We start from the raw sequence: 21,408 nt of genomic DNA, 5'->3' as shown, positions 1-21,408 counted from the left end.
CATTTCCTTGTTTCAGGAAGTACCCCATGTGCAACAATATTTGCCCATTTTATTTTGCTGCTGATTACATCAAATGTTGTTTCTTTATTATTTTTTTTTAACACTCAAAGAAACCCTTTAACCTTTCTACTCATTAAATGTGCTGCATGCCTTACAACACTTAAACAAGCATCCCATGTGAGGGGCCCTTGACATCAGAGTTTTCTTTCACAGATGCCTGATTACTTTCCCAAAGGTGTCTGATTACTCTTTGCTGGAGTCTCAAACGATGCTGTTTCCCATCAGTGGGATTTCGCCTTGGAGTACCATCTGTAATTATGATCCTAGACTAAGTTAAATAATGAGCAGTCATAAATTCACTCCAGTAAAACTTACCTTTGGACTCTAAATTAACAGCTGGGACATTTCTCTAGTACTGTGCAGGTGATCCTTTTCCTTACTGGTTTTTGTTATGTGGGAGTAATTCACAGTTTGGAAGTCCTTTTAACTGAATGCCACTAAAACATGGATAGAAGATATCTGGATTTTCCTCCCTGCAAGCCTTGTGCTGGAAGCATGGCTCAGGGAGGGGCCTGCAGCCAAAGGTACTGCACTCAAGCAAAGCAGTTTAGTTCTTATTCACCATTTCATGGCTCCTGGTGTCAGAAATGAGACTACAGCCTTCTGTAAAGGTGCTGTCTTTCTGCAGAGCATTGGAGTGCACCTCCCATGCAGCAGCATCCAAAGGAGCAGAGATTCAGTGCACTGACATCAACACTTTGAGGCAGATAATCTAGAGCATTGGCAGCAGTGTTTCTGAATGAGAACAAGTTATTTGTCTCATTTATAGCCTCTGTTATTACTCCCAGTAATTTGGTTTTGCTATCTAAATGCCCATGTTTTATGAAAACTGTCTCAAAAGAACTTTGCAGTCTCTTCATGCCCTCAGGTTCTCTCTGGGAGTCCAGAAGGAGTCTTAGGCAGAGAAGTTCTACTCTTGCAGAATGTCATTTTTATGTTTTAGTCAAACCTAAATTACTAAAAATGCTCCATAGTAATATGTAACATATCCAAAACAACAACAAAGTGAAGGTGAACTTTAAATGATTCATTATTGAAAATGTAACTCAGGATTGCTAAAGCAAAATTTAGCTTTTTATTTTCTTGAAATATCACAGGGGGAATGGAAATAAACAAGAACCTTTTAAAGTTAATTTACAGTATGTTTACCATTAGCATTGATTCTTTTTTTCCTTTGAAAGAATCTTGGAAGATTTCTTCATGGATTAATAACTCCTTCCTTGTTTTTGTGGACAACTGGGCTTTTCCTATTTGCTTTTTGATTTCATTTTGCTATGGAAGTTATCATTTCCCCTTTAATCAGGTCAGCACCCTACTAAATGTGGTGCAAATGAATTCATGTCTCATCATTAGGACTTCTGTTGGTGTAGCAGCCTGGCTTGGAGGAAAAAAGGTCACACTTGAGGGTGGTGACATGGTCCTTCTCATTGCTTGTCCTGCATCTTGGCACTGCAGACCTGTCTGCCTGCCACTGCCTTAGTGCTCCAGGTAAAGGTACTCACCTGCAGCTGCAAGAGTCTCTTTTTGAGCCTCAAGTGGCTGCTGAAGGCACATTTTAGACAGAAAGCTGTGTGTTCCTTCTGCATATTTCATCCCTTCCACCTCAACCCTGTCTTGCTCTGCAGCACTGGCTGGGTCCTTGTGTATGTCTTGGAGAATGTCCTGCAAAAGCAGGAAAGGACAGGCTTCTGCCTTCCAGGCAGTTTCAAGCCAGGTGGAACACAAAGCTTTTCATTAAAAAAACTGACCCATTTTGAGGGGGAATCAGATGCAAAAAGATGTGGTACTTAACCTTGACATAGACCTCATGCTTCCCTTGCAATGGCTCTGTTCTGTGGGGTTCTGTTTTACACCTGTAGTAACTTCTGTGTGGTTTTACTGTGAGGAATGTGTGTGTCTGGGCCTGAATGTAGTGAACAATTTATCAATAGATTTATTAATAAGCACTAAGCTACTGCTTACACTTCTTCAGAGATTATAAAGGGTCCAAACCAACAGAGCAAGAGGAATTCAGTGTGAAAGTGTAGGTGAGGTTTGGGTTCACAGCTGCCACTAAAGCTGGAAGAGCTGAGCTTGATGATTTATTCCATTTACACCTGGAGGGAATTCCTTTCTGCACTGCCTACCTGCTGGCCCAGCTGTTCAGCCCACAGAAGTACTAATTTTAGTTTGAACCATGAGTCCCTGCAGCTCATCCTTTAAAAAGCATCCAGAAACTATGAAAGGAAAGCTGCTTTCCTAATCTGATTTTGGGCATCCCACAGGCATGTATTGGGAGCTCTACCAGCCCTATTGCTGTATCCTTCCTATGCTCCCCAGGCCAAACAGCCCTCACCAGAACATTGGAAATGTCAGCTTGGCTAACAGAGGAGATATGTGTCCTTCTGGCAGGAATTCCTTCTTTCTCCCATTGATGCTGTTTGTGCCACTGAATGTGATCACACGTGTGGCACAAACACACTGTGTAAATAAGGGCACAGGTGTACATTTGAAACACAAGTCACCCTCTGTGTGCACACATGGATGTGTGCAATACAAACACAAAACTTGCAGGGCAGGTCCTTGTTGGACATCAGTTTAGCCCAGCATGGCATCTGATGGTCCATGCCTTTCAGTAAAACAGGATCTGTTGCTGTGATGCCATGGAAATTTAGGTGCTACAAAGCCATACAGGTATTAATCCAAATGCTGGTTGTGTAAAGGGCCAGCAACAGAGGGGCAAACCCCAGCTTGTCCAGATGCCCTCAGTCAGAGGGACCCGTGTGCCCATTTGCTCATGAGGTTATTTCACAGGGCTCATAAAACAAGTGTGGGGTCTGTGCCTCACACCTCAACAACCCTGTCTGTTTGAGGCATAGTGGAAGGTAAGAGCAGGGAAGATAAATAGTCTGTCTCCTAGCTACATTCTGCCTGTGGATTGAAGTAGATCAACACAAATATTTGTGTGTACAGCATGCTCCGGAGCCTGCCAATGCCTGCTGGCAAAGTGCAGGCAAAGGTAAAGGAAAAATGTGTGCTACTCTTTAAAGCAATTATCCTTATGTATTAATAATGTCATTTATAAGCACTCTGAGAAGTCAACAATGTACACTAAAGCAAAGCTGAAAAGCTGCAAACATTTAGTAAAAGAAGAGGGAAAATGTTATAAGTATGCCTCTTAGCACTTTCTGATATATTAAAGCCTGTGTTGTCTGTGCATATGATCTTTATAGTTTATTTGTTATCCTTTGGGAGCACAGCCCTTGCTGAACTCTGGGATTGAATCTGACAGCCCAAAGCATGCTCTTGTTTGTTATGGATTGCTGTCTCTTCCTGAGCACCTCCACTGAGTCACACCAGTTCAGTGGAGCTGAATCTGCCCCTGTATCACTTCCCTTACCATGGCACTGAAAGCAAATGTGAGTTTTCTCATTGCAGCACAACCCATATTTTTGCATTTCAGGGTTTATTTGAAGTTTTGAGGATCTAGTAATGAGAAGGAATAGATATGTGTGTGTGTATATAGGTATAGATGTAGTTGAAAGTATTTTTCTTCCCTTTTTCTGTTGGTGGCATTGCTTTTCTCTTGTCTGCAGTTGGGTTCCTGGGGGTGACAGATCTCAATGAACTTGGTGCCATGTTTTGGCAATAGCACAGGCACTGACCACAGCTTGCAGGCACTCTGAAATCATCTGAGATGCCTATGGCTGAGTTGGGTGTCATTACAGCAGCAAGTGGTGCATCTGTCCTGCAGGACTGGCCCTTCCAGCTCCTTCCCAGGGCTGGGGCAGAGGGCAAGGAAACACCCTCTTTCCCCCAAGAACTTGGCCACCAAATTGTTTGCCCCTGTGGTGAAGAAAGACATGAAAACCCCATAATGACCTCTCAGTTTCTCTTCTACTGAGCCTGGGGGAAGAATTGCCCCAACTACCTTCATATGTGTTCCTGCTTTGTAAGGAAGAGAGAGTGTTCCCTGCCACTCATCCTGTTGAATGAATCATCCTGCATATCCAGAGTAGTAAGAAAAAGAAGTGAGGCCTCTCTCACCTTACAGCCAGGAGCTGCCTCCCAGAGCAAGACAAGACCCTTGTCCCTGTCACTTAATTACCACTGAGCAGCTCTGAGCCAGTAACATGCTATGGGCACATCCTGGTGCTCATGTTTCCCCTGCTATGTATGAATTGCCTTAGAAGATGCCCATTTCACCACAAGGGATTCAGGATCTCACTGTCACGTTGCTTTTCTGTGCTGAAAATTGTCAGGGCTTCAGCACACAACGTGTATCCCACGGCACCAAGGAGAGGAAGAGCAGTTTTGCATTGCTGAGACATTCAGCAGGAGGTAGAGAGTGGGATTTTTCAAAGCAGGGCATAGCACAGCTAGAAATAACTGCCTTTAAAGTGGTGACATTTTTATGCATGGACAAGCTAACTTAGAACATTTTTAGAGGATTTTATAAATCCCGCTGAGCCCAGTGCAACTAGATTCATCATATGAAGACCTGTTTTACAGGGAGAAAGTGTACAAGCCATAACTGAATACACATTTCTTGCACTCTCACAAAGTTTCCCTAAATAGGTCATTTCATAACCACAGGTAGCACATGCAAAAAAGAGATGAAACCCAGAAAGTTTGGCTGGTGTTGCATTTCTGTCTTTGAAAGAGAAATACAGGCTGCTTTTAAGGAACAATATTCATTTTAAAAAGCTGCAATATTCTCTTACGTGCCATTTCTGCATTCATGGGTGTGTCTTAGTATCAGCAATTAATTTTTTCAAAGCAACAAGCCCCTTTTTTTGTCTTTTAGCTCACTGAAATGGAGCTGCCAGGAGCTTTTGGATTAAGCTTTATCAGGCTTTCAGTTAGGAAAGCCTCGCGGAGGTTACGTAGCCAAATACAACATACAAATCAAATTATGGAAGAGATGAATGCAGAGTTGTTAAATTAATTTTGTTTGTTCCAGCCCACTGGAATGTTTTTAACATGAAGAAAATCATTCTCTGCTGTATGGCTGGCCTGCCCAGTATTTATGACTGTATCAGCATGCAGCCTTCATCTGCCAGTGGCAAACAGGTTTTGTCCAGGCTTGAGTGAGCCCTGGAAGATGAGGCTGGCCAAGATGCTGGATTCCCCCTGCCTTCCCCAGTGGGCTGATCTGCAGAGAAAAGCCTGGGTCAAGCTGCTGGGCAGCCCCACACATGGCCAGCAGCTGGGAGAGCCCCTGAGCTGGGTCACAGGGGCTTCCTCCAGATGCACCTGTGCAGTGCTTCTGCCTCTTCAGGGCCTTTCCAGAAGGCAGGAGCTGGCTTGTTCGCCAGGTTCTCCCAGTTCAGGTCATCCCTGACAGGAAGGTGAGGGTGTTTTTTTTGGTCCAGGGCATGTCTGTGCCTGCAGTGGGGCATGGCCATGGTACTGCAAAGGCTCTTGCCTGTTCAGTGCCTCTGAGATGTGGCCTGGTTGTCCCAGCTTGATCTCCACAGGTCCTGGCATGGGGCTGCTAGCCCAGGACACACAGTGGCTTTGGTGTCCTGTCAGACCTGTGCAGGTATCTGCTCAGGATTGCACACACCACAGAAAGGCATCCTGAAAGCCCCCACAATATTTTAATATCCCTCAGGATCTGAATTTTAAGCAGAGCATTAGTAATATTTTTTTCTAAAATTAGCTGAGATGCTATTTCAGTGTGGAATAATGCTGGTTGTTGGTTTTGGGTCTTATTTTTTTCTCAAGACATCATGAATTCACAGGCTTTTCTTTCTTTCTTTTTTTTTCTTATTAAGCCTGGTTTTGTTAAAAAAAAAAGAAAAAGAAAAGCTCGTGTTTCTCTTTAGTGTGTCCTGATTAAACTTCCCCTTCACTGTCCCAACCTCTTCCTGCATTTCTATCTCTTCTTCAGCTGCACATTTTGCAAAATCAGTAGAGGTCCTTTAGCCTGTGATTCTTTTAATCTTCTTTGAGAAATCCAAGGCACAGAGAGTATTGAAAGAAAAATTAGATCTCTGGGAAATGCCAGTTGTTTTATAGATGGTCAAATCATTGGACTTTTTTCCTTGCCTTTCAGACATTCACTATGTTATTATGTATCACTTTAATTAAATCATCAAATTGAATTATTGGATCAAATGTTTCTTTATTCCATTGTGTCCTAAGCAGGTTTAGTTAAATTAATAAAACCATATGTTTCATTTTATAAAAAAAAATTCTTTTTTGCCCATTCATAAGCTGTTTTAAAAAAATGCAGTTGAACAGAAAAGCTTGGTTAATACTAAATTACTCCAGGTTTTTCAGATAGTGCTCTCTGCCTTGGAGTAAACTGAGCCAAGTCATACTAAGTCATGAAAATTTTGTAATATTTACTGAGAAATCAGAGTATTGTAAATTCAGCCTCGTTTTAGCTGGCTGTGAATGAGGCTTGTCCTCAGTGAAGTCATCAGAGTGACCCAGGTGATTCAAAGTGCTCATGACCTCCTTGGATCAGGGGCTGGGGCAGGGAGGGTGTCCTGGCTCTGGGTCTGAGGGTGTCCTCTTTATCCTCGGGAATCCCAATTCTCTGGCTGTCCCAGATGCCATCCAGGCTGGCTGCAGAGAGTGGCACAGAGCTGGGGACCTGGCAGCCCCCTCTCCCTGGGGTGCCTGGGGCTCCTTGTGTGGAAAGCAACTGGCCAGACACCACTCAGAGGGCTGCTGCCATTAAGGTGGATCTCTCTGTCTCTCAGGAAGGTTACCTGCTTGAATTATTTCTAAAACAATTTGATGCGTGATTACTTTAAATATATAAATCTCTGCCTGTCCTCCTGGAGGACAAGGACTGGGTAAGAGTTTTAGGTCTGGGCAGTGCTTCACCCTGGCTCTGTCTCTGATGGGATTTGATTAGGTGGAGCAGTAAAGGCTGGCCTGGCATTTTGAAGTGTAATTCTGTGATGACAAAGGGCGTCAAAGAGGGCAGTTATGATTTATTGGTGCAGTTATCAATAAACAGTGATGTCAGGGAGAATTGATCTGACCATCTCAGTGGAAAGAGGTGAGCATGGAGAGGCATACCAAGGATCAGGGAGCTCTGTAAATAGTGATAACAGAGGTGGATTTTGGCTGTCCCATCTCATCCAGGTCCTGGCCACCTTCATGCTGTGCTTTGGGGGGCCAGGAGGGAGCCAGAGGGAAGCATGGTGTGGCTTCTGACTTTGTGGCACTGACAGCAGCATGCTGCTTTCATCCCTTCAGCTTGGTGTAAATAGAAACTCACATACATTTATCCAAAGGTATTGTAGGGTTTGTTTGTTTTGCTGGATCATGCTTCTGGGTTGAACAGAAGGATCTACTGCAAAAATTCAGGATTGTCACCTCTCATGGCAAGAGCAAATATCAATGATATTTCCTGCCCAAGCATATTTCTGTAATTCATGTTGTGTTTTCCAGCTAGCTACAAAATGTGAGTTATAACTGCACAAAGGCATTTGACAGATATTTTTCTATAGTACTGGTAATACTGGTGTTTAAAGCATTTAATCATTTTTATTTAAGAACTGTAGCTATTTCAGTAATATAACAGCAGTGCTGCTTGGCCAACCTGGAAGTCCAGGCATAGGAATAGACATTTTTCCCTTTCAGTGCTGCCAGGACTCTTTAGAAGTGAAATAATGGCCAAATATACATGCAGTCACATACCTGCAGAGTGCAAACAAGCTCAATGTGTTGGCTTCAAGAGGAAAAGTCATACTGGGAAAAATAATTCTGCAAACAGTGTCAGCCTGATGGGCTGGGTGACACTTTGCCAGAAGAGACCAGCTCCTTTGCCATGGCACATGTGCTTAGGTATCATTGCAAGTGATTTTCTTTGGTTCAGGGTTTATACTGAGAAAGAGAATGTGAGAATCTGCCCTGAATTGGGTATTTTAAACGTGATTTTTAAAGCTTGAGGGAAAAAAATCTAAACTCTTTCTAGCTGGGAAGGGGATGATGCAGTTTTCCCACAGCATGTGAGTGCCATCTAGTGTTGTGCATCCCCAGCCAGACCTTTCCAAGGCAACTCCTTGAAAAGAGTTTCCTCAGTGCTGCCAGGGGACTGTGCACACCCCACTCCTCCAGGAGCCAGGATCATCTGTGCCTGGGCTTGGTCTGCCCTGCAGAATGTTGGGTTTGGTACTGGAGGATGCAGAAGCCATGTTTTTTGGGTTTTTTTCCCAGAGGTTAAGCTGTCCCTGTGCTGATGTCCCCAGTGACTTAAGCAAGGCTGAGAAGTGATTTGTGCCTCCAGGCTGCAGGCAGGATTAGGAAGGCAGGGCTGCCTGGGGGTTCCTCTGCTCAGAGGAGATGGCCAAGGCCATCAAAGAGCCACTCTTCCCTGTGCTGGTAATACATTACTGACAAGCTGTTGAGCATCTTTGAAGAAAGATATATAGGAAAAGGAATATAAAATAACTGTAAAAATGTACTAGGTTAACAAGAGAACATTTACTGACCCAATGGTGCCGCATTTTCAGAGGTTTCGACTCTTTCCAGGGCCAGCAGAGCACACTGGGGTATTTACCCCTTAACAGCAGGAGGGTGGGGATGAGGGAAGCTGGGGATCAGGTCCACTGTATTTCTTAATGTTGCAGTGCAGAGCTCTTCAGTCACGAAGTTAAAGGGTAGGTGCAAATGTCAGGACTGAGAATTAAGTGGAGAGCTAAGCAACCTGCCTGCAGAGAATGGATTCTCTCATTCACTTTACTCAGGAGAGCAGAAAGCAGCTGCAGGTGGTATTAAATCCCATTGGTCTCAGTGGATTGCAGTCTAAGCTGTTACTGCAGGCCAGGGCATTAAAGAAAAAAACCTAGCTCTTAGAGTGAGGCACTGTTCATTCTGTTTGTTTTCTCTCAGTTATTTAGAAGAGCTTCATATTTTCTCCTTCTGTTTTTCAGCTTGTAGCACTCCTCCAGTCAACATGAAAGTGCAGCCTGTGAACAGGACAGCACTACTGGTAACCTGGAACCAACCAGAAACCATTTACCACCCTCCAATCATGAACTACATGATCTCATACAGCTGGACTAAAAATGAAGATGAAAAGGAGAAGACTTTCACCAAGGATAGTGACAAGGACCTGGTAAAAGCACAGCATCCAACCCCAGACATATGTATCAAGCCACCCTTATATTGTTATTTTCTTGGTAGAAGTGGGTAGAGGAGGAAAAGCAGTTGTTTGGCCCATGATGAATTGCTATTTAAATGTTCAGCATTAGCTGAACGTTGCCTAACAGGCTACCCAAACACTGGAGTGTGAATTTATAGTTTCTGTGAGTGCATGAAGGACTGAATCTGCAGACACTTTTTCATGTAGTGTTACTGAGAAGCAGCTGGCTCAGGAAATGGTGAGGCTCTGAATACCTTTTGGCTTGAGTTCAACTTAAAAGTCTGATCCCCCAAAATCTGTTCCTGGGCTCAGGCTTTTCACTGTGCACAGCCCCTTGTAGACTTTGGAGCAGTTTCTGGCAGCAAGTGCTGCCAGAGGCAGGAGTTGCATAGTCAGGGCTTGAAGATTATTTTGGAGTGGCCCTGTAAAAGCACTGCCTACATCTGGCAGTGTGAGAAAAAGAGAGAGGAGCAAGACAGTTCCAGCACAGATGGAAACACTGCTCTATCTCCTCCATTTAGGATTTCATCTGCTTGTCATTCTTGTCTAAGTGGAAGCAAGTATTGTACTGGTCCTTAACATTCTCTGCATATAAAACCAGAGTGACATATTCAGGTTTGAAAGGCCTCCATTTATTGTTAATCAAAGAAAGCCTCTAGAATAATGAAATCAGTAATTGTATATGCACATGAAAAATGCAGCAGCACAGTGTTATTCCTAATGACTGTTACCATATTTTTTTTTCAAATACACAGTCCTCTGGGCCCATTCAATCAGTTATACAATAATACTCCTCTTATTCCCTTAGATGAAGCTTCTTTTAGTTCATTTCCATTTATATTTCCAATTTCCCCACTAGACATTGTTATCTGGGTCACATTAGGGAACGATCTGCCTCATGAAATCAGAAAGGAATCCATTGAAAGGCACCCAAGGTTATGATGTATTGTAACCTCTCTCTTGTCATAATTTCACACTCTTAAGGGAGATTTTTTAATCAGGTATAAGGAGGAGAGCCTTAATCAGCAAAAAATGAGGTGGGCACCATGAAAGCATCCTGTTTAATGTAAAAGAAATAATTACAAGTGCAAGGGATGTGATGGAGTGATAGTTTGGACATAAATTGCAGTGAGACCTTGTGCTGTTCAGCAGAGCTTTGGCTTAAGAAAGCAATGACATCTTAGTCTATTTTAGGGGCAAGAGAAGAGGAAACCCATTTTCAGAGAAAAGTGCAGATTGTTTTCAGTGCTCTGGCAGATACAGTTGGGTTGTCCCATCTTGAGTCAGAGCTAGACAGTGTTTTGCTGTAGAGATAAAAAGTATTTCAAGTGACTCATGTAGCTCCTCTGTGAACTGATGTGATTGTGGAAACTCTCAGGTCTAGGAGTAAGCAGGGATATCCCAGCCCAGGATGCTCAGCTATCATGTTGCACAGCACACCAGCATCAAATTGTCTTAGCCAGTTTGTTGAAAAATAGTCAGTTTGAATATGCAGTGACTTTTCTGGGCTTATCCTGTGTTTGGGTCATGGATCTCCACCTAAAAAAAATCTTATCATAATTGCTGTAAAGGTGAATGACTTGAGTTTTAAGTTTTTCTGAGGAGAGCAGAGACATTGAGGCATGAAGACTGTTATGAGAATAGATGTGGGATGTGTTCATTTCTTTCTCATGGGCAGAGTCAGCAGTGTCTGGGTGCATCCCTTCAGCCTTCAGCCTTGCCCTCCCCAGGGAACCACTGAATATTTCTGTATAGAAATATAGCTTGTCTTACATGGCATAAATGTTCTGTGTTAGCACAATGCTTTATATGTTTCAAACTGATCTTGGACAGTACTGTGGGGGTAAAAAACTGAATAATATCTATTTTTTTTAAACAGAAGGCCATCATTAGCCATGTCTCACCTGACATCCTTTATCTGTTCAGAGTTCAAGCAGTTTGCCGAAATGAAATGCGTAGTGACTTTAGCCAGACTATGCTCTTTCAAGGTAAAAAAAACACATACAAATTTTTATATTGAACTATTCTCTGTTTGCTTAATGTTTTCTTTGCAGAGTGCAGTGTGGTGTGAAGTTATTTCAGAAGATATTTGAATGCATGTAGACAATGCTAATTTCATATTGTGACCGGTGACTTGATCTGAATCTCATTTCCAGTGAGGAGGGTTTGCCTACACCTCTCACTGTCAGGTTTTGTCAGGTTTTAGGAGAATTTAGAGCTTTTCTTGGTACTAGTTTTCTGAAACAAATTCATCAGAGACTGCTTATGCATCAGAGGCACAGCTCTAACAAAATGTGAGTCTGATCGGTGTCTGTTTTATGTAAAGAGGAAAGGAGATCAGTCCTACCTTGACAACCACATGTGGAGACATCCAGGTTTTACCATGCACACAGCCTCAGTGATTTCCAAAACATACATATTTAAAGAAAATCAAAAGAACTAGATGATAAGCTGTCCTTTGTCATAGATTTCCTTTTAAGTTTATTGGAGAAATCTGGTAAAGCTGAGATTTGGTAGAAGAACTTGATTATTTTAGTTTTTTAAGTGCTAAAGTTTTTCTCCTTCCTGGGAATTTATTATGACATTTTTTATTAAGTAGGGCAAATTTTGCCTCCGATGAGAGCATTCCCTCCCACTCCAGCTTATAGATGCATGAACCTCAAAATGGGTAATGGAAGAAGAAATGAGTAGAGAGTTAAAAGTTTAAATCCTTAGGATGAAGCAAAGAGTTGTCACTTGGATCTGATGCTGTATATGGAACAAAATAATAGGGGCATTTTTCAGTGTCATTTTCAGAAAGTATGGGGGTTTTGATCCTGCTTTGCTGGCACTTGGTGTCTGAGGGATGTCAAGCTACAGCCATGGTTTAGTTCTCCTGTGGTGGCAGAGAGAGCAGGATCAGACAAGTGTCCTGTCCAAGTCACAACTCATGTGGAGCTCTGTTCTTGTACCTCAGCACGGTGTTTTAGGCTTCACTTCTAAGTGCCAGGCAGAAGTTAGAAACTGATGTATTGTTTATCTTTTACTAGATGATGGAATGGAAAATTCTTTTAAGTTTGACTACAATAACTGTTTAATCACAGTTAGGAGTAAATCATTACTGGCAGCTCTGTAGGAGATCCTTTGGATACTCTAGCCCAGTATTCAATGCCATGAAAGTGATACTCACATCTGCAGTGGGAGCAGATGATGTGATTCCTCCTACAAGTCCCCAAAAAGGAGCTGCTGTTCTAATCTCTGGCTGTACCCAATATCTAACCTAGAAAATTAATCCACTTGAGCTTTCAAAACATTTATCAGAGGTTGATGGTAGTTGTAGTTCAGATATATAGCAATAAATAACGATAATATTATAAGGACAGAAAAAAAACCTGTTATCATCAAGCTACTCTTGCTTCCTGTGTAAGTCAGGATATTTCATCCAGCTTGGGGTTGAAGGAGAGAATTTGTTTTCTGTCGTAAGCCAGCATTGCCAGGCCTGAGTAATTACAGGCAAGCAAGTCTGTGTTTAGACACAAGTGCAGAGTGAGTGAGAATGCCCAAAGAGCTGAGTTGCCTTTGCTCCAGGCTGAGCCCTGTACCTGTATTCTGCAGCCCATGTTCAGCAATTGCTCCTCTGCCTCCTCCCCTGCCCTGACGTGCTGCTCTTCTTCCCTCCCCAGCTAACACCACTCGAATTTTCGAGGGGACCCGAATTGTGAAGACAGGAGTGGTAAGTGATGAATTTAGGGAACGGGGATTTGGGGACATTTCCCACCAGGTGGCAGCACGATGTTGGAAATCTGCAGCTTTCCTGGGGAAGGGGTGTCCAGACCTGTCACATAAGGGTTTATAGCATAAAATGCAGTTCCAATATGAAATGGTTTTCTAGCTTCATGCTCTGAGAGGCTTTGACCACTGGAGAATCAAGTGTTAAAAAGTTTGCCTCAATCTGTATTCAACCCATTTAGAGGAGATTTGTAAAATATTAATGATGACTGTGGAAATAAATTTAATTTATTTTATTAACTGTATGAGCAGAAGTATATGCAACAGAAATAAGGCCTCACACACAAAGAGCATCTTTGCTCTTCCAGTGCTTTAAAGATACCTGTTACTGTGTGAATAAAGCCTGAAAAATGTCTTTGTTTTATTTTAATTCAGGTGAGACTGTACCATGTCACTGAGGCCAACTTTTGTGTTCCAGAATCAGAAATGTTGGTACATTTACAGTAAAAATGGAATACACTGTTTCAGATTTGAAACCATCTTATTAGGTTATTTAATATAAATAAACTATAAACTATCCATAACCTAATTTCTTGGCATCCATTGTACTGAGTTGTTCAGTCAGATTTATGGGCTGGATTCATACTATTGAATTTACTCTAAGTACATTGCTTCTGGTTTTATTCTGATCCAGTTTGATATACTCCCTAGTAAGGAAATAACATATACAAAGCTTGCATTTGAATGATTTATGTTTGTTTAATGATGTATAGAGGTATTCTAGATACATAAAATCTGCTGTCAAATTTTAATACTCAGTCCAGCTTTGAGACTGTTCATGCCAGCAAAAAGCAAATCTCACAGTGCCTTAGGGATTCAGATTGATAAGTATCTGAAAGTTTAGAGGCTTATTTAAAGTTTTGGCTTGAAATCTCTAAAGCACAGGTTTTCATCTGAGATCTCAGGTTTTCTGTGATTGCAGCTGGTCAAAAATAATGTGAGAAAGCAGCCTTGCTTGGTTTGCTGCAGCATTTCAACTACACAGCTTGACTGAACCTGGGAATTGCAGAGAGATGCAGAAATACTTTAGGGTTACAAATTTCAGTTTCCAAAATAAACATTTTACATTTTTTTTCAATGTTCAGCAGCACCTATTTAACCCTTTTTTTGTCCTCATCTGGTGCATATCTTTCCAGCTAATGGTCCTCCTGCTGATGAATTCAGTAATGTGAGACATTTTTCAGTAATTCAGAGAGGGAGAATGGCCAGGCTGTCCAGAGGAACCGCTGACACAGCTCTTCCACAGAATTATTCCTTGTCTTTAGACAGTTCTCTTCAGTCTCTTTTTCCACATGTAATTCAGGACTAGTTCTTTATGAATAGACCAAGATTTAGTTCTTTATATGTGTGCAGAGGGGTTTTATTTACAGCAGAGCACACACATGTGTGCAGGACACTCATGCATGCAGTGGGTTGACATTAGAGTAATATTGGCAGGGTGCAGAGGATGCAAAGTCCATAGTTCATCACCTTCACTTTTCTCAGTGAAGCAGGCACTGCCAGTCCTGCCTTTCATTCACTGGTGCTGGCCAGGGAGAGTCCTGTGGATGTGGAAAGCATGGGTGTCACAGCCTGAAGGTCCTGGCAGACTTGGTGGCAGCTTGCTGAAGGGCTCCTGATGCTTAGTCCTTCAGGAGGGCCCAACTGGCCATGCTGCAGTTCTTTTCTAACAAGAGCAATGCCTCACAGCAACACCAGTCCTTATGAGAATAATCCTAATGGGTAAATTAAGGAAATAAAAATAGTATCCTTTGAGGCCCTCACAATGTGCGTGGGAAGAGCCAGAGTTCCTTGTCAGAGCAACCCCACCAGCCATGGATGCTCACGTTGGCAGCCTTTATTTTGGGACAGCCGTTATGTAACACAGTATTTTTAAACTCCTGTCTTCTGAGGATTAAAGCACTGTGAGTAATGCAGCTAAACTGATTAAACTCCTTTACATTCTTCTCACCCCAAGAGGAAATGTTACTCACAAGTCAGTAGTGATGTGGGAGGAGAAGGTCTTGATGTAAAATAAAGATAAGGATAAAGAGGGTTTTAATGATGATGTGGTGCAGGCAGGGAGGTTTCCTCTCTTTGTGGTTTGCTGGTAGCTCTGTGGCACGTTCTGTCCTGGCTCAGCCTTTCATCCAGCTGGTGTTGGATCTCTGGTTTTAGGAGACTAGCACATGTGTGAAAAGGGAGGGAAAAGCAAGAGAATGACCCCAGGTGGTATGTTGGGCCCCTGCTGATGCTTTCTGCTGTGTTTTCTTCCCCTGTGCTGCCGATGACCTCCTCAAGCCCACAGCATCTCCTGCCTCCTCAGCAGACATGGCTCCCATCAGCTCCGGCTCCTCCACCTGGACCTCCTCGGGGCTCCCCTTCTCCTTCGTGTCCATGGCCACAGGCATGGGCCCTTCCTCCAGCGGCAGCCAGGCCACCGTGGCCTCCGTGGTGACCAGCACCTTGCTGGCAGGGCTGGGGTTCAGCGGCGGGGGCATCTCCTCCTTCCCCAGCAGCGTGTGGCCCACGCGGCTGCCCGCGGCCGCTGCCCCCAGCAAGCAGGCCGGCCGCGCCGTGGTGGCCACCACCGAGGCCGCCGCCGCCTCCCCCGGGCCCGAGCGGGACTCGGGGCTCACCAAGGATGGCGAGGGAGCCGAGGAGGGGGAGAAGGATGAAAAGAGTGAAAGCGAGGACGGGGAGCGGGAGCACGAGGAAGAGGAAGAAAAGGATGCTGAAAAGAAGGAGAAGAGCGGGGCGACGGCGGCCTCGGAGGCACGCAATAGCACAGAGCCCAGCGTGGCCGTGGCTTCCCCCAACAGGACTGCTGAGGAAGAAGGAAATAAAACCCTACCAGGAGAAGTGCCAAAGGAAAATGTTGCCCCCACGGCTGGAGGTGCCGAGAAGGAGAGCTCTGCCGAAGCCGACACTCAGCCCCAGCTGCTCCCTTCCACCCAAGTGCCACCAGCGTTCACCGACGAACTGTACCCAGGCAAGATCCCAAGAAGACCAGAGACTACAAGAAATCCTCCTCCAAAGATGGACAGGTATCCAGAGGAACATCCCTCAGATAACAAATTCATCACCATTAACCCAGGTGAGTCATCTTCAGGGAAAACATTTTTACCACGTAAGTGTTGAAAAACAACACGATCCAAATTCCCTTCTGATTTCCAGTAGATACAGCATTTTTGTGATCTCTGGCTACATCTGATTGACAGGTTGTCACAGGACCCAACCCCACAAGTTGTTACTGGGGGGAGCAGAGTGGAAAGGAATATCCTTTAATTGGGACAGATTTGTGGTCCTTGTAGCTTATTGGAAGAGAAAATCTGGAAAAATTTTCACTCCCAACATGCTACATCAAGAACTTTATTGAAAAGAAAAAGGGAGGGGAACACAATGAACTATAGCTGTGAAATTAATTTGAAAGAGCGGCTGCTGTGCTGAACTGGAATTTCATAGGAAGTTTGGTATATATGCTTCTAGCTAATTTAGTTTATCTGCAGGATTCTCCCTGACTGGGCTTTGAGATATTCTCCCAAATCAAGGATCATTGCTGGTTTATTTCTCAACACAAAACATACATTCTCTGATCTTCCAAAACAAGGCACCTTCTGGGGAAGAAAAGAAAATCTTAGCCAGGCAGAGTTCACATATTTTCTATTTGTCCTGTTGAGAATTGCCAATGCTCCTGTACACTCCAACTCTGGATGTATGTACCAGCTCCACAGTGTGTGCACAGCAAATAGAACCTCTTGGAAGCCTGCCCAGGAGATCTGCATGTGCACCAAGCCTGGTGTGGTCAGGGTTTGCTGCACAGGCCTCTGCAAGCTCATGGTCCCTCATGGTGCTCCCACGGAATGTCCGCACGTGTTCCTGCTTGGGGAGCTCCGGGCACTGGTGAGGAAAACTGCAGGAGGCACATGGAGTACATGCATGGGGATTTATTTTAGATTTATTTATTTAGATTTAGCTTGATATATTTATTAGACATTTATTTGAGTGATTATCTGTATTACCACAGCATTTATGAGATAGTGCACTTCTTTGTTTGTTGTTTCTGGGGGTATTTTACTACTATCGTTTGTTTTGCTAATCTGTAGAGTGTTTTATAATTTTCATTTTCCATCAAAGCTGCTCTAAAGTAGTGTGGAAAAGCCTTGCATATTTATTTTTCCCTACATTGATAAACACAAAAATGCAGATATTGTGCATTCAGTAATAGTTCAGAACCAATTTAAAAAACAAAGCTAAATCCAATCTTTAATAGCATTTGTTACAGAAATGCTGACCAGTCTGTAATGCTGTGAATCATAACTGTTCTGTCAGAGATCAGATTAACAATGCAGAAGCTGAGAAACCTGCAACAGGTTGTGCTGATTTTTTTTTTTAAATACACTGCTGTTTTTCTTACTCCTCAGCTAGAAACCCTCAAAGGCCAGTGCTCCCACTGAATAAGTCTGAGATGCCTGCCAGGCAGTTTTCAACCTGCCACTTGCTCTAATCACCTTTGGGTTAGGAAGGAGGCCTGTTGGGAGTGCTATCCTGTGAGAAGACACTTGGGAATGCAGGAGAAGGAGTTTTGCTCCACGCTGGATCTAGGTTACCAAAGACACAGGCTGGTGAATTAGACTAGTACAAAGCCTAAGACTAGTTGCTTCAGCTTAATTGTTTTCCCCAGCTACATGGAAATTTGCAATTCATACAGACAGACCGGACCTAACTCATGCCAGGAGTTGAGTTCAGTGAAACTCCAGCCATAGCAAGACCTCTTCCTGTGAGAAAGGGCCTTAAAGGTTTTCCATAACAAGGTAAGCCTGAAATCAAGACAAGTGAAGCCAAGGGGCATTGCCAGAAGTGTCTGAAAGGATTCCTGAGCAGCAGCACAGCCAAGACTGTTAAGGCCACTTCCAAAGTAAGCAGAAAGCATCTGTACAGTTTACTCTGTCCCAAAGTGAGGGCAGAAACATTTTGGGATGTATCTTTTCTTCTAGCATCTCTTCTGCATCTTTTAAAAGCAGGTTTTTAAAAGCTGTCAAGGTTTCAAAAATGTTTTTGTGAGTAGAAAGTTTAATCATTTTAAAGAGTAGAAAATTGTTTCATAACAATGTACCTTTGTAAAATTAATTATATAGCATCAAATTAGCAGTTGTAAGGAGATAACTGAAGAGGGAAGTACTCATGAGTGTGCATGATTAGAGGAGAACAGGGAACTCATGAGAAATTACAGGGAAAGTGCGAGGCCAATTAGTGCAGCAAGGCTCATTTTCTTTTAGTGCTTACTTCACACATACATACACACACACACCTCTCCTGAGGCCATGTCATTACTTTCCAAATGGCACTGGCCTCTTTCTGACTGTGGTATTGGCCAATGCTAATGATTGTCTTCTGTCACTGAATGCTTGCCTGCATTCTTCTCTTTCATTTCCCTGATCATCTTTTTCTGTTTTGGTGCCCACATTAGACTAATTGTACTTTTGAGCTGCAACTGTTACACACACAGCTGCTCAGCATTGTCCATGTCTCTGAAACCTGAAAATCAGAAAAACAGCTATTAAAATTACACTCTCACAAAAGAGGGAGGGGAAAGGAAAAAAAAAAAAGAAAGAAAATAAGCAAGGGAAAAAGGTGAAACCCAGGATGATTCAGTTTAAGCAGGCTAAAGCAGATACTATCCCACAGAATTTTTGTTGATTGTACCAGACAGTTAAATAGGCCCTTTTTTTTTTTTTTAATTGGACAACTAGACTGTTGTAAGCAAAGTAATAGCTGTGGGATAGGGGCAAAAGCCTGAGTGGTGGGCTGGCACTGAGGACAGAGAGACAGGTTTGACTCCTCATCCCAATTTCAGCCAGGTCCTCCCATCCCTCAGTGCTCACTCACTTCTGCTGAGTTCCTCCTGCGAGAGGGGAGTTTAGAGACAGAGAAATTTAACCCTGCATCTTGATGTGCAGGGTTAAATTTCAAGCCTGATGTATGCATTTAACAAAGACTGAATATTGGATTTTAGAGCAGTCTTTGCCAGGTCTGAGGTTACAAAAGCCTTTTAGGGATTACCTCATTAGCATAATTAAACATCTGTGTAATTCTTCTCCATCTGCAGCAAGGATTATTAAGCTGTATTTTCATGTGGCACTTCAGCCATTTTCACACAGAATCACAGAGTGTATAAAGTTGGGAAGGACCACTGGAGGCAGCTAGTCCAGTCTCCTTGCTTTAGAAGGGTTCCCTATAGCACTTTAATCAGGATGGTGTCCAGACAGCTTTTAAATATCTTCAGAGATGTACATGGTAGCTTACAAGAGCAAACAGCAGAATGGGTTGAAAATAAAAGAACTGTGAATTATTTAATGCCTGCAAACTATGAATTTCAGATATAGGATTAAATATGATTGGCATCTGTTAGAAGGCAGTGAAAAGCCATGCTTAGTAGTGCACAGCCTGTAAGCCTTGAAGAAATAGGGGGTAACAGCTGCACCATGGTACAAGCTTGTATCAAAAGTCATAATTCTTTAAGAAACATGGGTTTACCTTTTCATCATTTAATAATATGGCCAGTATTATTTTCCATAATTAATTTATACATTTGTATGAGTTCATAACTTCATTTACTCAAGGGAAAGATGAGCAAGCTGACTTTCTCTTAGGAGACCCTGTGGTCTGAGGCAGTTCAGCAGCAGGGCTTTTCTTTGGTTAATGGTATCTGAAATGGTACAACAAACAGAACTTTGTCCTGGCAGTTTGTGCAATGGCAAGGAATGATAAAAGTAGATAGGTTATATAGTACAGCTATGGTTGCTTATTATAGCAAGCAGTGTTACTTAAGGGAAATAAACATGTTTCTTTTCTCAGGAACCGTTTTCCAGGAATGCGCAGAAAAAAAATGCACATTTCACAAACTCTAGAATGCCCCTTTCTTACCTTGACCTTTATGCAAGAATTGCACTGCCAGAGCCTCCCTGGATGCCTGATGCCATCCAGTACTCCCTGTGCCAGGGCTCATCCATCCAGTGCCTGGGTGGAACTGCTGAATGGGTGGTTCACAGAAGTTATGGACTTTTCCAGACACAGGAGTAGATTTAGTAGTGCCAAGGCTTGTATCATGTGGGACCTCCTGAAACAGATATGCTGTAATAATTTTTATTCCTTCCTACTGGGATGAATTCCAAGCCAGTAAAAGGCAAACTGAATTAATTCAACGAAGGCATATGCCACTGGAAACTGTTTACATTTCTTAGCAAAAATGGAGTTTCCTAGTCCGTTTTTTAAGCTTCCCCCATCCCCTGCCAAGTACAGCTTATGGTGGGCACTGTTACAAGGATATGCTGTTGACACTACCAGGGCTTGACATTCTTGCTTTGGAAAAGAATGAAATGGGGACTATTTTTTTATTTCCTACTGTTTTGTTATATGGGAGAACAGGAAACTTTAGAGGCCCAGATCTGTCTTTTTATGTGTGTGTGTTTTCATTTCATCTTTTTTCCAAGTTATCCAGCATGCTGGCTTTTCTTAGGCTTTTCTGCCATGACACTCAAGACAGACACCAGCTCTCCAGCTGCACTGCTCTACCTCTGGCCCCAGCTGCCATTCTTGTACAAGTTTTATTGGCACTGGTTTGCTTAAGCTCTCACAACACATTACTGAAATAGTGGAAAACACCTTAGACATTTTCATCAAAGCCAGCACAGGAACTTTTCATCTGAAGCACATCACTGCTTGGGCATTCCCAACTGGAATTTCAGCCATCAGCGTTAGGGAATGGCAGTTGCTATTCTGGCACTCAGCATACTGAGCACTTTCTTCTCCTCACATCTGTGGTACAGGGAGTTGGCAGGGGCACATTTGTGTGTTCTCCACACTAGACTGACTAAGAGGAGCATCGTGAGCACTGCAGAATCTAACAGCGTGCATTGGGACTCCAGCCCGTGCTGTGCTTACAATGGAATTGAATTTTCTTCCCATGCAAACAGAAACATATGGTTTTGTGTTGAAAGATGTGGAGGTGAAACTAAACAGAATATTGTCATTGGAGAGAACTGAAGCAACATCCTAATGGATATAAGGTGGTGAGACTATTTGGCTCTCCTACAAAGTTTCATTACATCACATGGTTTTTTGATTTGTTCCTTTTACTATTCTGATTAGTAACACCTCACAGGCTTACTTTTTCTCCTGCTCTTAAATGATTTGAAATGCACTGGTAATAACTGATGCCTCAAGACTTAGCATTTAGTAAGTTTGGCAAATACAGAGAATAAGCCTTTGCTCTAATTTGGAGGTTGCTCTTTTCCTTATTCTTTGCTAGTCAAGGAATTCAAAGATGTTCAATCAAAGTGCACGTTCACTTCCCCCAAACATCCTTCTGATTAGCACATCATTTAGGCTGCTTGCTAAAGGGCATTACCTCTATCAGCCTAGTTCTCAAAACTAGGAAGATTTCTTGCTGGGCTTGCAGCAGCCTGCAGCCTTGCTCTGTTTTCAGCAGTCAGGCAAAAGCATTTACA

The 21,408-nt window shown here is 43.0% G+C and overlaps 1 protein-coding gene across 1 annotated transcript in view; it reads left to right on the top strand.

Annotated features, from left to right (window-relative positions):
* PTPRG (protein tyrosine phosphatase receptor type G) overlaps positions 1–21,408 on the top strand; it is a 394,955-nt gene that overhangs the window by 304,809 nt on the left and 68,738 nt on the right. The window contains exons 9-12 of the mRNA XM_071439469.1: positions 8,940–9,124; positions 11,031–11,139; positions 12,814–12,863; positions 15,200–15,995. Of these exons, the coding sequence (XP_071295570.1) occupies positions 8,940–9,124; positions 11,031–11,139; positions 12,814–12,863; positions 15,200–15,995 (1,140 nt within the window). The remainder of the gene's footprint in view (positions 1–8,939; positions 9,125–11,030; positions 11,140–12,813; positions 12,864–15,199; positions 15,996–21,408) is intronic.

The sequence above is a fragment of the Agelaius tricolor genome, unplaced genomic scaffold (assembly GCF_023055355.1).
Source record: "Agelaius tricolor isolate 1412-34295 unplaced genomic scaffold, bAgeTri1.0.p SCAF_14, whole genome shotgun sequence".
In the NCBI taxonomy this organism is placed as follows: Eukaryota; Metazoa; Chordata; class Aves; order Passeriformes; family Icteridae; genus Agelaius; species Agelaius tricolor.
The sequence above is the reverse complement of the archived record's forward strand: the minus strand, read 5'-3'. Positions and strand labels throughout refer to the sequence as shown.